This window comes from Chaetura pelagica, unplaced genomic scaffold (genome assembly GCF_000747805.2).
Source record: "Chaetura pelagica isolate M959 unplaced genomic scaffold, ChaPel_1.0 scaffold153, whole genome shotgun sequence".
Classification (NCBI taxonomy): domain Eukaryota; kingdom Metazoa; phylum Chordata; class Aves; order Apodiformes; family Apodidae; genus Chaetura; species Chaetura pelagica.
This window is the reverse complement of record NW_009952707.1, coordinates 2585826-2609516: the sequence shown is the minus strand read 5'-3', so window position 1 is coordinate 2609516 and position 23691 is coordinate 2585826. Positions and strand designations below refer to the sequence as shown.

Below are 23691 nucleotides of genomic sequence, written 5' to 3'. Positions count from 1 at the left end.
AGGTTTTTATCTTTAACAGGATAAAACCTTCCCACCTCATTGGTGCCTAGCTTCTGCTTGCAACAGCACCTCTTGACTTCATGGGGTGAGCACTGCAGAGCAGGGCTTCAGGGGAGCTGCAGCACATCAGATGACAGACTGCTGGTCCTTGTTGGGCCTGGGGATGTGTGTTGGCAGAGAAACATGGAGTGGAAAAAACTCTCCTTGGGAAGGAAAAGTAATCTGTGGCCATCCCTAAGGGAGGAAGACACTGATGTGCAGGAGCTTTAGCTACACTATGTCCACCATCATCCAGCATTTCCTCAGCCATTTCCCACACATCTCCCTTGTACATACGTAAAAGCTTGTGGATGTATTCACAAATTTTCAGTATCTCATGAATGTAAATTCAGCTGCTTCACACCTAAGGATGGTGCATGATAGACCCCTTTCAGACATCACCTTGAAGTGTGCCCGTCCCAATGCTACTGCCCATCCCTAGCCCCAGCATCCTGCTCTGCCCCTCTCTCAGCACAGAAGCTCATGGCCAAGGAGCCCATCTGGTTTGAAGAAACTGAAAAAACAGTTATTCCTACTGTAGCTAGGCCAGAAACAGGCTCCTGGTGATGGACACTGTGGTGCAGGGCAGAAGCAAACAAGGGGAGCAAGAGGCAGAATTTCCTCAATTGGCACTGCCACTTAGAAAAACATCTTGCTCACCTTCACCTTGGGATACCTTTCCAAGTTCACCTACATGGTTTAGGGGCATAAAACCCATTGCTCTCAACTGAGATTTTTTTTTTCCCTGAGGCTCATGCTCCTGCTTCACTGAAAAGTAGCTGAAATATCTCTCATAAAAACCAAATTCACAACAATGAGAAGTTATTTGGCCTTTTACAAGAGCAAGGAATCTATACGAGCCTTTCACAGCCCTTAAAGCTTCAGAAAGGCCAATGAAAGAAACATTCTTGGATTTAGATCTACAGCAAAAGACAAGCCTTATCCATACACTCCCACTGACTGGCTGGTGTTGGACTGGACTCACATGTGAAATGTAAGAAAAATATACTCAGAGTCCTTCACAATATAGTGGATTACACCAAAAGCATTTTATATTTCTAAAAAATGGGGTTATAACAAAGGAACACAGAGATGCCTAAGGCCTTCCTTTTCCTCTCTCCAAACATTCAGGGGAAAAGGCAGAGAGACTGTTCTCACAAGCATGGACACATCACCTCCCCAAAAAACACACCCACAAATTCGATTCCCCAGCATAAAACTAAAACAAGCAGAGAAGTATTTTTCTTCCAGTGTTTGCTTTCTATTTATTTTCTGTTGCAACCTTTGTGCCTGCAGCAACACCAGTGTTCCCTGAGCCCCAGAACCCACTGATTTTGCCTCTGCTGCTTAGCCTTTTAAACAGCATAAGAGCTGTTTAAACAGCATAAGAGCTGTCTCCCTTCACAGCTGGCAGAGCTATGGAATTGTTTCAGAGTTGGGGTGAATGGGCAGAATGTTGGGAACATAAATAGGGGCTTCCCAGCTGAGACAGGATTGGACTGGGACGAGACATAACCATCTCAGTTATGCTTTCACCAGATGTTTAAGGAATGGGAGCTTTAAGTTACTTCTTCATGAGTTGTTGTTGTTGTTATTATTCCAAGTTTCTCTATTGTAATATTTGTTTTTCTGTTGTCTTCTCGAGTTTTCATGGAAAGCAAAATACTTAAAGGTCACTGGCAGATTCAAATTTATTTTTTTAAGGTGTGCAAATAGCCACGGGAGCTTATTAATCCAATTTCAAGCAGAAAAAAATATATAGGCTACTTGATGGGGGAGAGGGGAAACCCAATCTAACTGCATAGAACTAACTAAGGCAAGCTCACAGCCCTGTCATTCAAAACTTTATTATTGTTTCCTCATTGCTAGTAGCATCACTTTCTGTGTTGAAAAATGTCAGCCTCTTCTGTGCAAAGATCAAGGACTATAAATTTTCACATTCTGGGCTCTATAAGAACCATAAATAACGATTTATTGAATGAATCTCACTTCACTAGGCATGGCTTTCCCAAACTTGTATAATGTGTGAAACTATTTATTGCTTGGAGAACTGTTAAACAGGCAGCCACAAAAGCCCATTGCATCTCATTGTTTGAAGCCTAAGCCTCAACGTCATTTATTTCTAAGCTATTTTTTTGGTACATGCCCTTGTAAAATCTTTTTAATTTCCTGCTCTCGTTCTTTGGGCCCACAGAATGGACCTGCAAGATATTTCACTTCTTTTTTTTTTCCACATTACTGGTAAACTCCTTCAGTTTCAGCCATGATGCCCATAAACAAAATTCACGTCAGACAAGGCAAAGGTTCCAAGACAGACAGTTATTAGCTCAAAGCCAGAGTGTTTCATTTTAGACTTCATCCCCATGTAAACCATGAAAACCTCAGTAAGTATTGAATTTAAATCCACTGTCACTTTCTCCAGCCCTCTGTCAAAGGACTCATTATTAGCTTCTCTATTTTACAGTACCTCCTAAATCCCTGTGCTGAAAGGGGCTGCACTGTATCAAGCAGAGCTGTGCACACACACAGAACAAGCAGCAGTCTATGTCCTGGAGCATTTAGGATCCCAGGCAGACCAGACAAAAGATAAGAAAGAGGAGCTGCATTTCCAGCATGTGTCACAGAGCAGGTCAGAAGGTTCAGAAGGAGGGCTGAGGAATCCAAAGACTTAATCCAGGGCCTTATCTACCACATCAGATTTTGTCATACACAAAACAAAGTATATGTATATAATAAAGGGTACATGCAGATATAATAAAGGATATATATACACACCGTTTTCTAAGAAAACTTCTTTCCCTTTTTGCAGGATCAATCTCAAAAACCTCCTAAGCCTCTTGGATCCATCTGAATCCTCTCCTTTCTCAAAGTACTTTCTGATGGCCCCTCACCCAAGGGCTCTCTCCCACAACAGAAACAACAGTTGTTTTTGCAGGAGAAGGCAATGTTTGGATACGTGTTTACCAAAAGAGATCTTAATCATTTCAGGTTCTTGTTGGTCCTGTTGCTCTATATCTGTGTGCCAAGAGGGAGAGCAGGATTCTTTTGTCTATAAGCAGGACTCTGTTATCCCCTGCTCTGGAGCCTGTTGGAGTAGGCAGCTATCAGGAGAAAGGTAACTGTATGGGCAAGCCTGAGCTGTCAGCTTCCAGCCAGGCTTGCAATGTGCACAAAATCCTGGTTGGATGATGAAGTACTACTGGGTAACCGTGAGCCCTCAGCATCAGCAACATGACTGCTTTCCAAGCCAAGCTGCCATGAGCCTGTCAAAGTAAGTTTCGTTGTTGCTTCTTTTCTCTGAACAATGCCCAGAAGCATTGTATGACATTATCTAAGTCAGCTGTCCCAGAGAAACACTCAGAGAATGGCTGCTTTCTGACCCAGCCCTCACAACTAAGGATGTCTCCTGCAGCAAGTCATTCCCACAGTACTGTGCCCATGGTTCATCAATCAAGGTTCAGGGTACTTTGCCAAGCCAGGACAACCCAGGTGTGACTGGGAACTCCAAAGCAGAGCAACAATTGGCAGGAGCACAGCCCTCATTTTATCTGTCCCATTTCTGTGACTTTCCACTGAAACCAGAGTGCCATGGGAAGGAACAGAGACCTGTGTCATTCTGAGTTACAGTCAGACTTGTGGGTCCCACCGATTCTGCTCAATGAACAGTAAAACAGGAACAGGCAGAATGATGTAATCACGCATACTGTAGAAAAAGAGTCAGAAGGAACACACCAGCAGTATCTTCAAAAGCCACCTGCCCCAATATTCATGGTGTGACTCACAGATCCTACTAAAGTACTGCAGAAACCCTGGACTAGCTCCACAACTCTCACCAGGAGTTTATGTGAAACTAAGTCACCCCAAATGGCCATTCAAACTAAAGGTTACTGACAAGGGAAGGAATGAAATAAAACGTTCTTGTTGTTCTAGACAACAAAAAAGACTGCTAGGGAAGTAACTTTATAACCTGAGAAGGGTCTGCAGCTTTAAAAAATTCTCCCCTAAAGGTTGTAAAGCTTTTACTATGCAAAGTATTTTTGCTATTATATACACTGGCGGCCACTAAGTGCAGCTATTATTTCTGGCGGTCATTCAGAGAAGGTCGAGGCTGATAAAGTGTTTAACAGAGTTTGTTTGGGTAGATCCATCTGTGTTTTTAACCACCCATATAGTCTTTTCTGTCCTTTTAAAAGACACTCCATGTTCCCAAGTCTAATAAATTATGGTCTTTATTTTGATTTGCCATCTTTTATTATTTATCATGGCACAGCGAATAGTATCTTCTTTACAGTGCCCACGCTTTTCTGTATGGATTACACAAGTATCTAAATAGGGGATGATTTGTTGCTGTGGGGCAGGGGTGCAGCCTCAAATTTCCTTGGTAAAGGCCATGTGGAGTTGTGTGTTCTTGTTCTTGTTCCTTACACCTTGGCATGAGTTGATGCCTCAGAGGAACCAAGGAGGGGACATTGCAATCAAAGGGCAGGGAAGAAAAAGGTATATTGAAAGGATGGAGCAAGGAGCCCAGGATGGTGCTTCAGAAGGGAGATGTTTTCAGGTCATGTGAGCACCAGGAAAAATGTCCAAAATAGTTGTGTGAGGGACTGTAATAGCATTCATGACACTTCCACTGGATGGGATTAATAGTGCAGGATTTGGAATCTAGCCCCATTACAAACTCTGTACTGCATGGAGCAAACCAGGTGAGCTCTCATCACTCCAAGCCCCCACCTGGCTGCCTTGCACAGCCACACGGGAAAGGACCTCACAGGTGATCTCTGCTACTACTAAAGAATTATCTGATCCAAAACCTGAAAGGAAATATTGCTAGGACTACATTGCTTCACAACCCTGTGGAAACAATTGCTGACTATGAAGCAGGTGAGTATTGGTACCCCCATTTTACAAAGAAGACAGAACAAGTGGCTCGTAGCTAGTGCCCACTAGCAATTATGTGCGGCACCTGATGCAAGTAACTTCCATTGGTGGGAAAGATATTTAAATACTACAATGACACATCTGTCACATCTGACAACCATTCTGGACATTTCATAAAGCTTTTTGTATCTGGAGATAGTACTGTCCTGAACAATATGCAGTTCAGCTCCCTTTGCCACTTACCTGAGCTTATCTGCTACAAAAATCACACGCCGCTCCAAGAGGAGGGAAGCGAAGATCCTGATAATCTGACGAATGCTGAGGCACTTGAAAAGGCATTCAAAGTCCACGTGTTCCAGCCGTGAGTCCATCGGCCGCCGCAGCTCAATGACCTGAGCACATCCAACAAACATCAGTCAGCATCACTGCTCAGGGCTGACAGCACCAGGGGCACCCGGCACCCCCCGCCCGGGCGCTCCAGCACTGCCCCACACTTTCCTGTTGAGGGGCCACAGAAAACGATCCCCATCCTCTTCTGCAAACTAAGGCTGCAGGCACTGCACTCCAGAGACATGGAATATTATGCAATTCACTATCAAGTAATTTTTTTTCCCAGAATACAGTTCTGGGCATTAAATCTGCTGCCATTTCCAAGGGAAGCACAATTCTGCCTCTGAACACCCTGTCAGAGATGTAAAGCTTGGCGGAGTCAACAATATGAAGCAAGTAACAGCAGGATACACTGGAGCTGGAAATTCACAGTGTTAAAACAGCCATAACAACAACGCAAATTTGGATATAAACTTGGCTAGCAATTCAAATTAAAATCTAGATAGGAGCTAGGGATTAAACTTAAAAGCTGGGCAAAATTTAAACCAAATTTACTTCGTTTTCATTCTGACGCATAATACATAATGTTTAAAATCCTTTTTTGTCATAAAGATATGTACATATATATACTTAACTGGGGAGTCAGGAAAAGGTCTTAGATGGTGACTTGTGATATCCCTTTAAAGTCTAATTTTCATACTTCATCCATGACCTCAGGCCCTCTCCTTCCTTTTCTCAAATGCCTTTTGCTTGATTCCTTTATTAAATCTTCCTTTTACTCTGCAATTGACATGCTCAGATGTGGAACTTGAAGGCAGAGGACAGAAAAAAGAAGAGGGAAAATAACATGAAGAAGAGTAACAGAGGAAGAAAAATATGAAGTGCAAGACAGCAAATGATGAACTACTGAGGAATTTGAGGAAACAGAAGGGAAAGTGGAAAAGCTGACCAGCTTGAAGCTGTATAGAAATCTCTGAAGCCATATTAACAGGAATATATATATATACAAATCTCCTTCTTTACGTGTGTCCAAAAATCACCATCATTTTATTGCTTTAGACCACTTTTATGTTTTTATGCACATGACACCACATTCCATGAGCATAGTGTATTGAGTTTAAACTTGAGTAGCCCTTTAAGATTCCTCACAAACACAGTTTTAAGGATATGATCAGCAGCAAGACCACAAGATACTGGAAACAAAACCAGTTCATACCAGTTTAGTTGTAATATTATTTGTGGCTAGTAACACAAGACTGTGAGAAGAAAGTCTCTCTTGGAACAGTATTCATGTACAGGTCTGAGTTTTTAAAGCCTGAAATACAGAAACATTGTGATGCCAGAGTATTATATTTATCCACCACTCAGCTGTTGGTTCGAACACCAGTTAAGCATCAAACTGTGGCATGATGGTGTATGTACCATCAACCCCTCTTCAGGGACCACTACCTGCCTGCCCCTTTCTCACATTCAGTAAAGGTGCCCACTTCCATTCCTTAGCATTGGATTGGAAGCTCAAATCAGTTTTCTGTGCCAAATCATAAGGAGCTGGTTCTACTGTAAAGCTTCCAACACTCAAATCTTGCTGTGGGGTAGGATGCAATGCAAGTTACGGCAGCTTTTACAAATGCCATGGATGTTTTCTGTTGCCTGGCAAAGCCTTCTGCTTCAGTCTGCTCATCACAAAGAAATATACTGTCTGCTTCCCAATTAATCATCATCTTTGTTTAGGCCAAGAGGAGCCACAATGGAAGGGCAAGATTCTGTTCCTAATTAAGCCAGTGCATTCCATTTGAATAACAAGTTTGTACTAGCATAAGAGAGAGCAAAGCTGAGCCAGAAGAGAGTTGTTTGTTTGTTTGGAATTATCTCAATGTTTTTCTCTGGGAGAGTTCAGAAGCTTGAGCAGAGGAAAGAGAAACTGCAGATCCATGGTTCCCAGATATATTCACATCAAAAAAGCATTATCAGGTCTTACCACTGTTACGCTAATCAGCCTTCCAGTTTTCCTATGTTTCTTCAGAAGAAAATGCTTGTGACATAAACATGCCTTGCAAGTCACTTATACAAGGAACCCTTTACCAACATACCAACATAACAGGCTCACTCAGTTGAAGCATTACACTTGGAGAAAATAAGATTCAATTTAAACCAGCAATGGCACTGTAAAAATAACCCAAAGGAGTGTAAAATAACTCTAGAGAGGAATTTTTTTCCTGCTTTCACAAACTGGGCCAAAGTCTGTTCCCATCTGTAGTATTTCCTCTCTATGCTTGTCCATCTGAGTGGAGCTACTGTACACTTACATAAAGACCTGCAGAGAGCAGAATTTGACATGGCAAATGGCTAGCAAGGCTTAAGTTACAAAATACTTTTTAAACAAGGCACCAGTATTGCCATTTCCCAGTAAGGCCTATCTTGCATCATGCTAGGCTTCTAGCTACTCGAGTCAGTACCAAAAGGAAATTAAATCTATTACACATGTCCATGCACACACACATGAAATTGTGTATGAAACATTTTTCCAAATATAGACTGTTTCTTTGAGGGACAGTTATAGGGTATTTATTGCCAAAAAAAACCCTCACATTTAAATGCTGCTGGTAACTCCTCCTACCAAGGCCAGGACCAGCAGTCATGAGGTTTATAGTGACAACCAGCTACTGAATTGTTCAGGTACAGTCAGCATGGGACTTGCTTGTTATCACTGTGATAAAGCCCAGCAACACTGTAGTTCTTTTAACTACACTAGGCCAGGCACGCTAGGACATCTGTGTTGTTTGTGTTTTTTTCTTGAAAGCAGCTTATTAATAAACGTAAAATAACAAATACAGAACAATAAATTGGCTTCTAATCATCAGTGGGAACTAGCAGTATCATATCAACACTTGCACAGCTCCTGCACTGCTCATTTTGAGGGTGTGTCACCTCATGTGCCTTGCAGTATCTGGATGTCTCCTCTTGTCTTTTGCTGTTTGATATCGGACTGGTGAATGGGGAGGCTTTTATGTTTGCTGTTGCTTTTTACCTCATTTCCAGCTCCAGGCAGAAAGGTTTTGACTTTGATTGTCTTTCCAGGTGCAGGAAAAGGAGATTCCATCAGACTCCTCATAAATGGATAAACCAAGGCAGCAGATATTCCCCTTCTCCTTTCAACCTCATCCAGGATCTGATCCATTAGGTAAGACATAAGAGAGAAAGAAACAGGACAGGTCAATACCACATACACTTTTGAAGCATCTTTTGACTCACATGTGCCTCGATATATGGCAGATCTAAGTTTAATTATCCTCTGCCATGCATTTCTTCATAATTGTCAAAACCAAGGGATTCAATTGTACTCTAAAAATGACATGTTTTCCAGTTTAAAAATTGAGCCTGTTTCTGAATGCAGCCAACACAGGGGCAAGAAAGAAGTAAAAAATCTGTGGAGGAGAGAGAAAATTCAGCATGGGAGAAGAGATCTGTGTTGTTAGGATTTTGACTGAACAATAAGGACAGCTGAAGTATAGAAAGATCAAGACAAATCCCATCATCCACAGGCCAGGTCAACATCAAGTCTCAGTGATACATTCTGAAATTTGTATAAAGGCAAGAAAAAGCCAGACCAGCAAGAAAAGCAGAACTGCCACACTGGGATAGCAGCAGAGCTCCCTCAGGAAGAGCTGCTGGGGGTGGCAGCAGCAGTCCCGCCTCGGCCAGAGCCGGGTGCCTGCACGAGGTCATCTGCTGTGTGACGTGACGCAGAGCAGGCAAGCTGGGTTTGAAATGAGCAGATGGAACTTCTTACAGACAGGGAGGACTATTATTTTCTTCTCTCCTTGGTTGCATGGGCCAACATAAATTAGTTCACAGCTAAGTTTTCCCACATTAGACAAATCATATAGATGATAAACCTAAAGACGACAAGCGAGCAAGCTTCAAAGCAGTTAGTGGTTTGACCTGAAATGGTGATCTTTTAACCACCACTCAAGAGCAAAAGGCCATAAAAGAGTTAGTGGGACCGAGCCAGACATTTTTCTTTGTTTCTCTTGGAAATGCTTTTCACTAAAACGGAGCCTTGAAAGAAACTTAAGCACAAGCTGGTGACTTACAATGATAGTGACACCAAGTGCCAAGAGAGGCATTCACTGGTGCGTAGTTTCCTCTTCCTCTTTGCAACACAGTAAAGACCTAACTAAAGCAAAGTTGACCTTATATACATAGCTTTCATTTCAGTCCATGGCAGTGTCAGATAACCATAAATGAAGATAGGCATTTCATTCTTGATGTGATTTGCAGCACAACAACCATCCTCACCCAACAAAACCAGCCACCCTAATGGGAAACAGGAATGAACCAAAGCTTTGCCTCGGGTCCCTTAGCACTGCTGTGCACTGCCAGCACACAGTTGTAATATGCCCAACTCCTGTCTCCTTCCTGCAGCCATTATTGGATGCTTTATATTGCTGGTGTTGGGGTCCATATGTGCAGCATATCCCAGTCCCAACATCCTCCATGATACAAATATAAAGGAGCATTTAAACTGAATAAAAGTTGAACAGAGATCTCAGAAGATAAAATCATCAAAAACATCTGTTGAAACCATGACCAAATGAGCTGGATGGAAGGACATCTGTGGTTCTCAAGTCTGTCTTAGCAGTATTACAGCAGTGAGCATGAAAGGCTTTGAGGAACATGAAAATAATGCAGGCTGTCAGAAACAGGATGATAAACATTTTAAAACAGAGGACTCCTCTTGCTTTTTTTGATAAATATATCCAAGGTTTAATATCTCATGGCCTTTCATCACTCATATTTTTCTGTAAAGACAACTGTTCCTTGCTTTGACTAATTTGGCAAAGGTCACTATCATGATTGTTTTTGCCTCTTTCACTAGATATATTAGGATGATTAGGACAGCCCAAGTTCCTCTTACCAGGCTGGAGAAAGAAACGGCCTTACTTTTTTAGACTTCTCTCTCCATCCACACCGAATCTGTCTTCAAAACAAACAGGGATGCTAGGGCTCAAACTCTTCTTCCTTTATTTAACAGCTATTTAATACAAACCCCTTCCAAATGTGGTGCTTGGAGTGTGTGCTAAAGAGCTGTGCTAAAGCCAGCCCTGCGTGCTGCCAACCCCCTGCTCTCACCCTGGTGCTGGCATCATCAGGAGGAGAGCAGCCCTTTGTAGTACAGAAGTGTTGTGCCCAGACTCCAGTATGATGGGGCCCTTTTGTGGCTCAGCCCCTCCACGAGCCCAATAGTTGAAAAAGAGCACAGGTGTGTTACAGCCCCATTCAGGGCCCACTATGCAACTGAGAGCCCTTCTTCCTTCACAGAGCAAGAACTTGAGGCCCACGTGGTGAGGACTTGCCCACCACAATGGCTAGGATCTTCCCCTGCTGAAGCCAGTGAAATTACACTCACCCATCAACCTTGAGTTCACTTTGGCTGGATGATCAGACACTTTTTTCAAGCTACAAATTGAACTGGGAAAGCAGCTTACTTGTTAATTTTCATATGACCTTCCTTGTCTGCTGCAGACTTTGTACCTCAGCTGCAGTGATACTTGGTTGTAAAGAGGATACTGAAGTTTTCTCCTTTTTATTAGTTTTTACCTTCTTTCCTCTCCCAAGTTTTCCTTTGAAAATTTGTGCACTATCAAAATTAGATTAAAAATAAATAAATAAAAGCTAACAAAGATCCTCAGGATCTCTCCATACCACAAGTTTGGTGAGCTGTTATCCTCCCAGAACAATGTACTCTGTTTCACTCAGCAATATTTGTGGTTAGATACATAGTATGTCTAAGAGACAGTGTTATAAACTCTTAATTTCAGAGCTTTATGAAATATATCAGAAGCAGAATTACAATTAACTATTGCAACCCAATTATTTATCTTCAGACAAAATTTGTGTTAAAGTTTTATCTAGAAAAGCTTGAAACCTGTTTTGGAGAGAACATTCTGTATGATTATTAGATCATATGAACAATACAAATGCTATGATTTTAATTAACTTCAATGATTTACATCTTCTTTTCAACTTTATTCCTATACAAATGAACAAGAAAAATCTATGTAAGTTCTGTGAGTTTTCTCTTATCTGAAGAGAAAATCTCTGGCAAATTAAAGCACTTCTATGAATACTGTATTGAAATAGGAAAAGGGGAAGGCAGTCATCTGACATTAGATATATCATTGTTCTCCACAGACCACCAGCAAATCCTACACAGTACTCTGAGGTGCTCACTGGATTTTGCAGGACACATTCTCAGAGGACTAGGAGACCCTAATTTGACAGCTGGAGAGAGATTTCAAACTTTAATCAAAGAGAGATGTTAGTTAATTTTAATAACCTTTTATCTTACAAAAGAAGAATGCTTGCAGCTCTGGAGCTGCCTGGCAGTTAACTGTTTCTACAGCTATTTAATCCCTCAGTTTAGCTTCAATGTCCTGCTTATTATCTCAAAACTCTTGTGTCAAGAAACCTATTACCTAAGTAAACCACATCAGCATACAATGCAAGGTTCTGTTCTTTAATGTGGAGGCCAATTAAAAGCTTATCCATGCTTCCTAGCCCCCTAGGATAGAAAAATATGTCAATAGAGTTAAACATACAGAATTCTCTTATCAAGTAGGCATTTTTCTCAACCTTGTCATTTCAAGGGTTATTGAAGTAAAAGTACTACTGGCCCATCATTCAAACTGTGGATGCCAAGAATTACAGCTCTGCACAGAACAGCTTTAGAAAACAATGGAAAAAAGGTCAGTCAGCCAGATCATAGAAACACCCAGATGTTTTTTGAATCAAGTTCTGCCTCAGTCACAGAATAAGACATTCTTTGATGAACCCAATAATAGGGCTGGAATATCCAAAACAGCAACTGTGAAATAAAGTTATCTCCCATCAAAGGAAGAAATTCTTCCCATCTTGTTCATCACTGTGGATGTGTCTCCATAAACAAACCAAGTAAAATGCAGTATTGAAAAAAAAAATCCTCTTACCTTGGAAAATAAGTCAAAGCACCCCAGCCGGCTGATGACACAATAAACTTCAGGTAGGCGTGGGCCTTTTCCACTAGGCTGATAACAGTAAAAAAGACATGGAAATTACATACTAATTTGGAGTCACAAGGAAATACACTTCTCTGATCACAGTTGGCCATCATGTGACATCTTTCACTATCCATTTATCCACCAAAAGAGCTGCTCTTGGAAAAGCATCATATTTCTTCCATAAGATAGGAAACTAAAAAGTATAAATAGTGTTTATTTGCTTTGGAAATCACAGTGCACTGGATCTGTATTCCAATATCACTCCAGCTTGCAGGCATAGAAGCACATTTAACTACAACTGTAACTTATGCCTGTGCTATCATTGTGCTCTGCCCCTGCTGCAGAACGAGGAGTGGAGCCACCCTGGGGCCATGTGCTGGGAGAGGAGAACTACAGTGTTAAGGGAGGTTATGATGGCTTTAGTTCCCGCTCACTCCATGATGTGCAGAGAGAGCTCAACTTACAGAAGGCAAGCCCATGGACCTAAACAAAGTCAAGCTGCATGAGCTAAATCATTAACTTCCTCAGATTAATGTGCAATAAACATTAAACTCCTAAATAACTTAAACAGGGTTTCAGTAGGAATCAATTATGTACATCTCTGCCAATAATAATAATAATTTTTAAATGAAAAAAAAAACAAACAACAACAAACAAACCAACCTATGCAGACCATCCACTATAACCATCCTACTGAAGATATTTCCTAGAGAAGAAAATGGTTTAAATTGGCACGACTGATGTGTATTCCCACAGGATACTGGACTCTGCAGCCCTGCCTGTACCACTGCAGGAAAAGGCCCTTCAGTGCTCTGTGTGAAACCTCTTGCTGGATTCAGCTTATTTACTGGAAAAGAAGTAGAATTAGGCCAATACTCAGGACTTTAGAAAAGCCATGCTCACTGGAAAGGTCCTTAGAGCTGAAAGCTGGTCCGTCTGTGTCCTGCATGTGCACAATGCATGCAGATGGCAGTGACATCCATGCATGGCAGCTTCCCTCTGAATTTTTAATAAGCTGGTTTTCTGTAGCTCTGACTGATTTCCACCAGCAGGCACAAACTTCCTAGGGGCTGTTCTTTTAACAAGGCAGTTTGTTGACTTCAGATGCAGTCACAGTTGGTGCCAAGTTACAATGCAAAGAAGTCCTGACACTGCCTTGTCCAGGAGCTCTGTCCATGCCAGCACAGGATGGCTGCAGGTATGACAGCAAACCCCAGCAGCCCAGCAGCAAAAAGCTGGAAGTGGGGCCCCAGACAACAGGTGAGGCTGCCTATTCCTTGCATCTTGTGGAGTCAGCTGTGTTTGTGCTGCATGGAGTGAAAGGTGGTTGTAAAAGAATCTCTTGGCCTCACTTTGTACAATAACTGTACATTATTGATCTGTAGCACTGAATCATCTCCATTAACAACAACTCGGTGATAAAGGTGCTCAGTCACTGTTTCCATCAGCTTCTGTCCACTTGTACATTCAGCCAAAGTGGGTGATCTCCTCCTTGGTATCCACACAGAAGGCCACTATATTTTTAGCTTTGTCTTATCATTAGACTCTGCTGATACAGTTACTGACCCCCCCACAGTGTGTTTGACGTTTACACGCCACACAGATGTTATTCAAGAGAAACTGAGGGGTAGCTATGCTTTTTAAAACTGAATATTGCAGTCTAGATTTGGACAGTCAGCAGGTGCCTGCCTGTTATAATAAAGACCTCAAAAAATACCAAAGCTAAGTGAACACAGATGAGTCTATTTCTGGATCCAAACCTGCTCACTACACGTCACATCTCTGAAAAAGCAGAGCCCTTTTTTGTCCATATTAGGTATAAAACTCTTCCTAAAGGCACTGAGTGATTATATCAAGCATGTGGGATTTTGGTTAAAATCATTGTGTCAAATCTGCAGGAATGCCGAAGCCATGCCAGAAGCCTTGGATAGCTCCCAGCCAAGAGCTGTCTCACTGAGTGCCAGTAAAAACATCACATTCCTGGGTCATCTATAAGACCAGAAACAATAACTTCTTAGCTTTTACTCAAAGATTCTCCTTTATGAAATGCCATTGCTTTCAAATGTCTTAAAGGCTACATGTCTCTGAGATCTGGGATCCTACCCTCATCATATAGCACATCCTTTTCTATTGTTCCAGAAGCTTTTTCTTGCAAACAACACAGCCCCCCAGATACACACAAATCATTTAAGAGGCAGGAAGCAAAAGCCTCAGGCAGAGCCCCTCTGAGGGGCAGGACTTGTCAAATTTGTAAGACTGGCAACCCTTCGCATAAACTCCCCTCTTAGCCATTAGTGCACACCTCAAAGATGGATCTAAACCACCTGCTCATTGGCCTGTAGTTTGCTTCTTTCCCAGAGAAACATCATATGGGACATGACACTCCTCCCTTCTCTGTCTGAACTCATTTCACGAGGGGAGACTTGGGCACCAGGTCTGGTCAACAGTATTGGTTTAACCTCCCCTCTTCCAAGTTGCAGGCTGTGCTCTACAAGGTAGCTGCAAAGCCCTGAAGTCATACTGTCCAGGGATCACCTTCCACATGACAAACAGGTCCAGTTCAGCTGTATGGTAAAGTAACCAAGCTGAGAGGCATCTGAGAGTCCCTGCATTGATGCACTGCACGCCTCCTGGAAGAAGGATGGTGGGATGATGTTTTGATTTGTTTTCAATTTGTTTACATGGAGCCCAGGATATTTTCAGCCTTAGTCCAGTATCACAAATCAAAATGCTAATGGGTTTTGTCGATAATGAGAGAGTTTCCCAAGAGGATGAAGTGACAGGAACTTGGCTACAAGATGGAAGAGCTGAGATCTGCATCAGGGCTGGTTGGCAAGTGGCTGAGGACAAGCCTTTTTTATAGTGAGTTTAGTGCGAAGTTCACTGACTAAAGTCCACTCCAAAACCTGCATTGTCAGGGGAAACTGGAGGCTTTTGCTCCAAAAAATAAGCCTGACATTTTTCTCTTTCAAATTACACCACCCTGCTTGCATGCTTGAAATCTAGGAGAGCCTTCAGAGATCTCCCAGTCTGGCTTTCAAAGCAAGGCAGGCTGTCCCTGCACTGTGCATACTCACCAGCCAGTCAGACACATAACTCCATGGCTTGGGTTTTTTAAAGATACTGGGCAGGCTGTGAGGTTCTATCTCATTGGAAGCAGGAATACAGCAAGAAACAAATTATCATCAACCTGAAGACTCCAGAAGGACTATGTTTCTTCCTCCTCAAAATGGGACCAGGCAAACAGGTCCCATTGTTGTGCCAAGAGAGGATTAGTTTGGATATTAGGAAAAATTTCTTTACTGAAGGAGAGGTGAAGCATTGGAATGGGCTGCCCATGGAAGTGGTGGAGTCACCATCCCTGGAGGTGCTCAAGAAGCATTTAGATGCGGTACTTCAGGATATAGTTTAGTGGTTGTGGTAGTTGGATTACAGTTGGATTCTCTGGTTCTGTATCTCTCCTGAGATCTTCTAAGTAATTTCCCAGAGAGTACTATTGGAAAAAGCAGAGGAAGCAGTGAGGGCAGCCCCAAAGCCAGGTGAAAAAGAACCATCACAAATGCACAGCAGCAGCTGAGTTGTCTGAAGGAAGAAGCCTTTGCAAAGCACATGCGTTAGCTCTGCGTAAGCCTCCAACACTCTGGGCTCCCTTTGAGACCAGAACTGTAGATGCTTCAATTGCAATTAGCTGTAACTAAAGGAATGATCAGATAACAGAGATAGTACATAAAAATATTTAAATTACAAAGCAAATGCTATTTTCACACATACATTGTGTGTTTACTCCCTTCTGCAAGAGAGTGAAAAGGACACTATTCTAATCCTACCTGGCTCTAGGACTATCTTGATCTTGGAACAATGAAAGATGCAGATTCAATTGAAAGCTTAAACAGGGAAACATGGTATTCCTGAATAAACTTCCAGCACATTTCTCCTGCTCAGTTATATTAGAGCCACACACAAGCTGATGGAGTGTGTAGCTTGAATGGATGACATCAAGAAGATAGAGATGCCTCCCAATGAACATTTTCTACATGTATTAGGATAAGGTTTGGCAGTTTCAGAAAACAACATACTGAAAACCCAGCAAGACTCCTTCTTGGGAAGTCTGCTGTTTTGTTGCTGGCTTAATGTACAGAATGACAGATCTACAAAGACTGAAAAGGGGGTTTGCAGAAATCAGGTTATTGAGTCAGATCAGCTCACAGTCATATTCTCATGGCCTGAGCCTCACCAGCAAGCCAACATATCGAGAAACAGAGATGTTCCTTAATGGTGTCAGGAATCAAAACAGTTCAGATGCTGAGAGTCTAAAATTAATACATCAGTCACAAGCCAGCTTCTGTGGCAGCTCTTGATCCCTTGTTAGGGCCAGTCCAAATTCAGACCATGAGAAAACTGTGAGTGTTTTAAAAACAAAAGCTTGTGTTAAAGTCTTCTTGTTATATGTGAAACTTGAACTTTTAATGTCAGGGCACCCAATGTGCACAGGGCTGTCAAGGGTGCTTGGAGAGGGCAGAATGGAGGGAAGAAGGCAAAGGTGAGAAAGGGTTTTCCAGTTCCATAAACATCAGTCTGCATCCCACAAAAGTTGCTTTCACAGTGTAACAAATCCCCCTCTCCTGGCCCAGCAATGCAGGATGAACTTCTCCCACCTAAGGATGGTTTTTTGTGTTTTAATGTACACACTTCATGTTCAGGCATCCACTCCTCCACTGACTCCCAGGGCTGCCTTGTCTTAGCCTAGAAAACTGCTGGAGGAGCATTTTCTGAGAGGTAGAAGAGAGGCAGGGTAGGGTGAAAGAGACTCTGCTAGCATTCCTATTATTTCTGCAATTACAAAGTTACCAGCCAAGAAATCCTGACATTGTCAGGCTTTCTGCATTCAGGGTCTGCTCTGGGTCTTCTCAGATGTCTGCCCTGTATGATAGAAATGTGTGTCTCCTACTGTCCCCAGGAACCAGATGCCAGCTGTTACAATGAACTGCAGGACATTGTTTTGAGGATGCAGTATCTTATATTCCAGTATTGCCACACCAGCTAGAACCAGCATCCCACAGCATCTGCAGCAACCCCCACAGCAGTGAAGCCCAAGATGCTTGTGATGATCCCATAAAACAGCAGCTTACATGCCATGATGTCCCTGGGGACAGGGGCTGGCATGGCTGTGGATCCCATCCGTAATGCCACTGACAGCCTGTGCTGCCAAGGACCTGCACTGGATCCAAGCATCTCCCAAAGGCTACAGGCCTGGTGTTTCTCTGACTGTTTACACCCTTTCCCTGGGCTGCAGAGACCATTTGTGGCCTCCCAGTAAGGGAAGTTTTTCAGATTTTCCAGTGTGTGGGTCTTGCAGCTGTCAGCAGAAACCCACTGAGAAGGTCCCTGCTTTCACCACTGTGATCCTTGTATAGCCACTGTGTTCTTACTGGGCTCAAGCCAGAGGGGTTCCACAGATAGAGAGAAGCTAAGACTTCAGTCAAGCCCTTTAGAAAGCAATTTTTTACCATATTAAATCAAGGCAAGTATTAGAATAAAATTATACACTAAACCAAAGTAAAAAATCTGCATTTTACAAGGTACACTCAGATTCATGATACAGCAGCTTCACCCATGCACCTTCCCCACCATGTGTTCCTGCTGTTCCCGTGCTCCTGCTCTTCCTTCTGCTCAGGCTGCTGCCCAGAGCACTGGGAACACTGTAATGTCCACTGGAAAGGGCTGTGACCAGCCAGGTGAGGCTAAGCCCTCAGCAGGAGCTGCTCAAATAATCCTTGCTGCTGACATACGTGTAATGCAAGAGCCAAGAACAGCTCTAGAAAAGAGCCCAGCAAGTTGATGGATTAGTTAGAGTGGAAAAGAAAAGACAAATTAATCTGAGTTATTAAAATAAAGTGTCTTGTTTGCAGTAAAATGGCATAGTAGTGTAAGTATTCATATTTCTACTATATATTGACCTATTTCCTTTTATACGAGGATGCACGCTTCTTACATTGTCACTAGGACAGTTGTTACATGGCTGCCTTGGAGGTACCAAGATATGACTGGAAACCTCCAGGCTATCTATGGAAGTGCAGATGGTTTGCTGTGGTACAAGAGGTTTCATTCCATTCTGTTCCAAAATGAAACAAAAAACATAAAAACATTTAAAGGGGATACTGTAGAGGATGTGTAGTACAAACAGAACATAATTGTCACTGTATCCCTTGAGGTAGTGTTAGCAGGGTTTAAGGGCACTAACCTCCCACCCCCCCAAAAAAAAAACCCAAACAAAACAACCAAAAAAGAAGAATCAGGAAGACTGAAATCTGAAGGCAGAGAAGTGGAGCAGTTTGTTCAAGTCACAACATGCCAAAGGAGAACAAGGCTGAGAAAAAGTAATTGTTTCACAAAAAAAGGAATCCTAGCACCAACCTCCACAGAAGACACAGGAAGATGTCCTCACAGGACCAGGCTGGCTGCCCTCTCCAGCCATGGACCCTGCTGCCAAGGGCTGCCAAATGCTCTAGAAGGTGTGGGACACCTCTTGCTTTTTTAATTTCTATTTTATTTTTTATTTATGGTATTACAAGGCCACCCCTCCCCAGGACACCTAGGGAATATTTTCCAAGGAATTAGCCTCACAGCAGTTGGCTTTCTTGAAGCAGAGCAGTTCATAATTATTTTAGGGTTTTTGTATGGTTCTATATTACACAGCATGGCCCCACCTTTGTCTTATGTAATGTTTACCAAAAACTGCATGTAGTTCTCAAATTATGGCTACTGCATTTGACAAAATTTGTGGTTTGGGAATGGGACTAATCAGAGGAGATGATGTGCACTCCTGAACATCAGAGTTACCCTGATTCAAGCTTTCAGAATCTGCTCAGGAAATCGGACACCCAAACACAAAAATCTGCTTTAGAGCCCAAGCCTCTGGTATACAGAGTGCCCGCAGAATTTACACACTCCTTGTTGCCTGTACAAATTTTGTATTTGCAGATATATATAAAATAAGAAAGTATGCATTTGACTGTAAATAAAAATACCACACTGAAGTACACATCAGTGAGGCTGTTCCACTCATGCACCGACCTTTCCAGGGGATAAGAAATTGTTACTCTTTGTGAGCACAGCTGAACTCTATCAAGAAGGCACTTCAGGTAACAACCACCATTCCATTTATCCCAGCAGGACAGAAAAAGGTTGCAGAATCCAAACAACAGCAGATCTCTGCTACTTTTTTTGTTTCCCCAGATGCTGAGATATTTCTCTGCAGCTTCAAAAATCCTCTTTCTTCCTAAGCCCCAGACTGTACCAATTTTGCTCTCAAAAGGCACAGCAGGATTTGCCCCAGAAAGGGACAAGCTCGTGAAATATATTAATATCACTCCTCTTTCTTCTGCTGGGTAGGCTACACCAGTGAGGTGAGACATGTCAGCTGCTGCATGCTAGGTTTTGGAACCAGAGGAAACATCCTGAATTAACTGATGTCCCAGGGCAGCATCAGATCACCTTTATTACTGGCTTTATAATTATTATATAGATTTAGCAAGAAAGTACTTATTTTTCCCTTTTAAAAAATATTTGTTGCTGTCTGGTTGATTGATTTTTCCCATAGCCATTGGAGGATAAAAACAATCACCAATGTTGTCCTAAAACACCATTTGTACAAAAACATGTAGTATCAATTTAATTCTGTTCCCTGTATTTCCTATTATGTTAACCTATCTTCTGCAGCACCTGAAAGTCAGTGTCCTACTTTTTTCTTACCTTTAACATATGGTGAATTTCACTGAGCCTTAAGCAAGTAAAAAAAAATCTTCATTAATCCTTCATCAACAAACTAACTCATCATTTTTGTGTATGTGTCTTTTTTATCGTGTCTGATTATTTTTCAGTCTCAGCCAGGTCCAGGATCAACTGTTTAGGATTTCACAAATGTAAGTTCTGTGCATGATTTGAAACTTCCAAACATACCCAGAAATATAAAAGTTTTAAACCATCTTTACCTGGTAGAGTGAAAACATTCTTTAACTTAATTCTAGCCAACATTTTCTGAGGTTTTGTGTTGGTTTTGTTCGTTGTTTTTTTTTAAATATACCTTATTATCCTTTTAAATGACAACACATGAAGTAATGGAATTGTACTGCTGCCCAACATTATTTACACCAGCAAGGATACCTTCTAGGGCCTCCACTTGTTTATCTCTGAATCACCCTCCAACCAGTCCTAGATGTACTGGAACACAAGCTTTCATTGACATTTCCTTTTCACATATAAACCTTGTTATGGCCCACATTACACCCTGTGTTATACACAGTGAGTCTCTGTGATGCTACCTACGGCAAATACCGCCCACAGAATTGATAAACAAGTTTTCTGTTTTGTTAGTTTAAACAAAACTTCTTGCAAATAGAGGAACCACACACAGCAATACCTCCCAGACAAGAGCATCTGCTGTCTGCACGACAAGGAGCTCTGCCATAGGCAAAGAGCAGGGTAAGAGCAGGGTTAGGCACAGGCTGCAAGCAGGATGGAGGGTGCTGTTCTAATGACAGTGAGTTGCTCTGTCTACTGGAAGACACTGAAAGATACTAAAAGCAGGTGATCCCTGCTTAGAAAGGTGGAAAATCATACCAGAGAGTCAAGGAAGGGGAAAGTGTCAGTGTCCCTTTCTCTTAGATGAGGGCACCTATTCAGAAGTTTGCAATGCTGTGCTGGTGCAGACATTCCTTTTGCACAAAGTATGCAAAATATGCCTGCAGCATCCAATATGGGTATAAAGTCTTCAACCAAGTGTAGGCAAGTGTTACTTGAATAGTAAAGGAGACCTGGCTCTCTGCCTACTCAACTTGCAACCAGCTCCAAACCCTTCCAAGAAGTGATGAACATAGGCTGGTGCTGCTGTATGCTTTGCTGCTATCCAGCCATATCTGCAGGCTGGACAGCAAAACTGCTGTTTGCACTGTGCTTCACCTGCCTTAATACACTCTGTGAGCTTCTGTGCAGTTTCCTCCCCACCGCTCCCCTCCTGCACACACACTGTCAGGCTCTCAATTTATCAGGTAACCAGCGATTTTCCAGGTAATGAGACAAAACTCCTTGGTAGGCTGTCAGGTCCCCGCACCACCAGTTGACCTCCCTCCCCATCATGAGGACTGAAGAGGAGCCTGAGAACTTATACTTCCCTGCACTGTCATGGGCTTATTGCATGGCCCTAAGCAAATGCTAATGGTGGCCTCCTCTCCACCATTGCTGCCCCCTGCTTGGCAGGGTGGCTTGTTTACCTACAGCACTGACCTGCTGCAGACTGATCAGGCAGTGCTGGCAGAGCACTTTGGAGATGTAAGCAGCTGTCCAAGAGATAAATGCTACTCACAAATGTTTAGAAATACCACATTTGCCTTTGTTTGCAGTGTTGTAGCATTTCTGATTCTGCTTGAAAGCACATAATGTAAAGAATTTGAAAAGTAGAGTGCTCACATGAGAAACTTTCCACATTCATATGAATTTCCTACAAGACCTGGGATCTCTTTGATTGAGACAGCCGTGATAAGTTCTTATTTTACTTGAGCTCTTTACATTTCCAGAATTCAGACTGATTTACTCTCTTCTGTTTTAAAACCATGAGAGAGACCCTCAAAGTTAAGACAATAGTTTTGAGGTATTGTTTAACATAATTCCCATCTCTGAGGCAAAGTTGATGTACTTACCAGCAGCCTCCTGCAATAACCAAACCTCCGGCTCCCGTCTTCCCCAGTCAGCATGAAAGAGAAGGTCTCACTAGAAGTAAAGAAATTACCCAGATCTTACTATCAGAACTACAGCATAGGTAGGAGGTAGACAATTTAGAAAGGATACTGCCTGGCTTCACAAGACAGTAAAAAGTTCCGTACATCTTCTTGGCTACAGTAATCCCTGTAGGTGAATCCTACCTCCTTGCCACCATTGAAAGTCCCTCTAGACACACCCCAAATAGGTCTTACTTCAATTATATGCCTCAGACCATGCATCTTAAAAAGCTGTATCATATTCTAGAGGAATATGGGGAGACCCCACCTGGAGTACTGCATCCAGCTCTGGAATTCTCAGTACAAAAAAGACATGAACCCCTTGGAGCAAGTCCAGAGGAGGGCCACAAAAATAATCAGAGGAATGGAACACCTCTGCTATGGGGACAGGCTGAGAGAGTTGGGGTTTTTCAGCCTGGAGAAGAGAAGGCTCTGAGAAGACCTTATTGCAAACTTACAATACGTATAGGAAAGATGAGGACAAACATTTTAATAGGGCCTATAGCCATAGGGCAAAGGGTTGTGGATGCCTCATCTCTGGAAACATTCAAGGTCATGTTGGACAGGGCTTTGAGCAAACTGAACTAGTTGAAGGTGTCCCTGATCTTGGCAGGAAGGTTGGACTAGATGACCTTTAAAGGTCTGTTCCAACACAAACCATTCTAACATTCTATCCCTTTTGGCCCTTCTAGTACTTCTACACATTCAGATCAACTGGTTCTGACACATCAATGCAAAGGGAAAAAAAGTACATTTTTTTGAGGTTTCTTTTGGCTGAAAAAGAAAATGCAAGTCTGGCTCTCCCTTCCCTTGCTCTTCTCCTGTCATTAATCTTTGAGAGAAGAAAGATAGGGCTCCTCTGCTGGCATAGAGCTCAGCTCCAATAACCTTCTCAGAACAGCATTGCTTTGAGCCAAATGAAGAGGTGTCCTGCAATGTTAGACAAGCATTCTGGGGTAAATTACTAGGTGTTGGGCAGAGCCCTGTCCTCTTTGAGATTTATTTTAAGTACTTCCATTTATGCTTTTGGGTTTATCACTGAGAGGAACCTTCAGACCTCTTCCCCTCAGCCACACAGGCCTGTGAGGCAGGCAGAATAGAGCAGAAAAATAATACAGAACTTAAAAAAAAAAAAAAAAAAAAAAAAAGATAAATTTTAAATAAAGCTACTTGAGCCTGAAGTGGCCAAGACTCAAACTGCTACTTCCTTAATTGGGCATCGGCAAGCCCGGGGCTGCTCCAGCTGCAGCCCATCAGCTCTGTGCAGCTGAGGAGCTCCAAACCATTCACCTGTTGTATTCAGAGACTGGGAGCCAGTCCTTGGCATCAGGAAAGCAGAACTGAGGGATGGCCTTGAGGCGCTCCTCTGCCTCACGCATCAGCTTGGTTGGCCTTTCGAGCTGTGGGGAGACAACGGAGGGTCAGTCAGTGAGTTACTGTCAGTACTAGCTTCACAGCTCTTCTCAGGAGGGGGGGGTTACTAATGAGCTTTGAAGAGCAAGGGCCCATCAGCTTGTCCTTTTTTTGGGCTTGGTAGAATGAGGCATGACCCCAAGACAGGCTTAAAGATGCTAATACAATAGAAATAATCACAGCGGGGGGGGGGGGGGGTGGGTTTTTTTTTTTGTCAA

At 42.5% G+C, this 23691-nt stretch overlaps 1 protein-coding gene across 1 annotated transcript in view; it reads right to left on the bottom strand.

Annotated features, from left to right (window-relative positions):
- ST5 (suppression of tumorigenicity 5) overlaps nucleotides 1–23691 on the bottom strand; it is a 99127-nt gene that overhangs the window by 19381 nt on the left and 56055 nt on the right. The window contains exons 9-13 of the mRNA XM_009994254.1: nucleotides 23351–23460; nucleotides 21983–22052; nucleotides 12237–12314; nucleotides 8276–8416; nucleotides 5161–5309 (exon numbers count right to left, since the gene is read on the bottom strand). Coding sequence (XP_009992556.1) covers nucleotides 5161–5309; nucleotides 8276–8416; nucleotides 12237–12314; nucleotides 21983–22052; nucleotides 23351–23460 — 548 coding nt within the window. The remainder of the gene's footprint in view (nucleotides 1–5160; nucleotides 5310–8275; nucleotides 8417–12236; nucleotides 12315–21982; nucleotides 22053–23350; nucleotides 23461–23691) is intronic.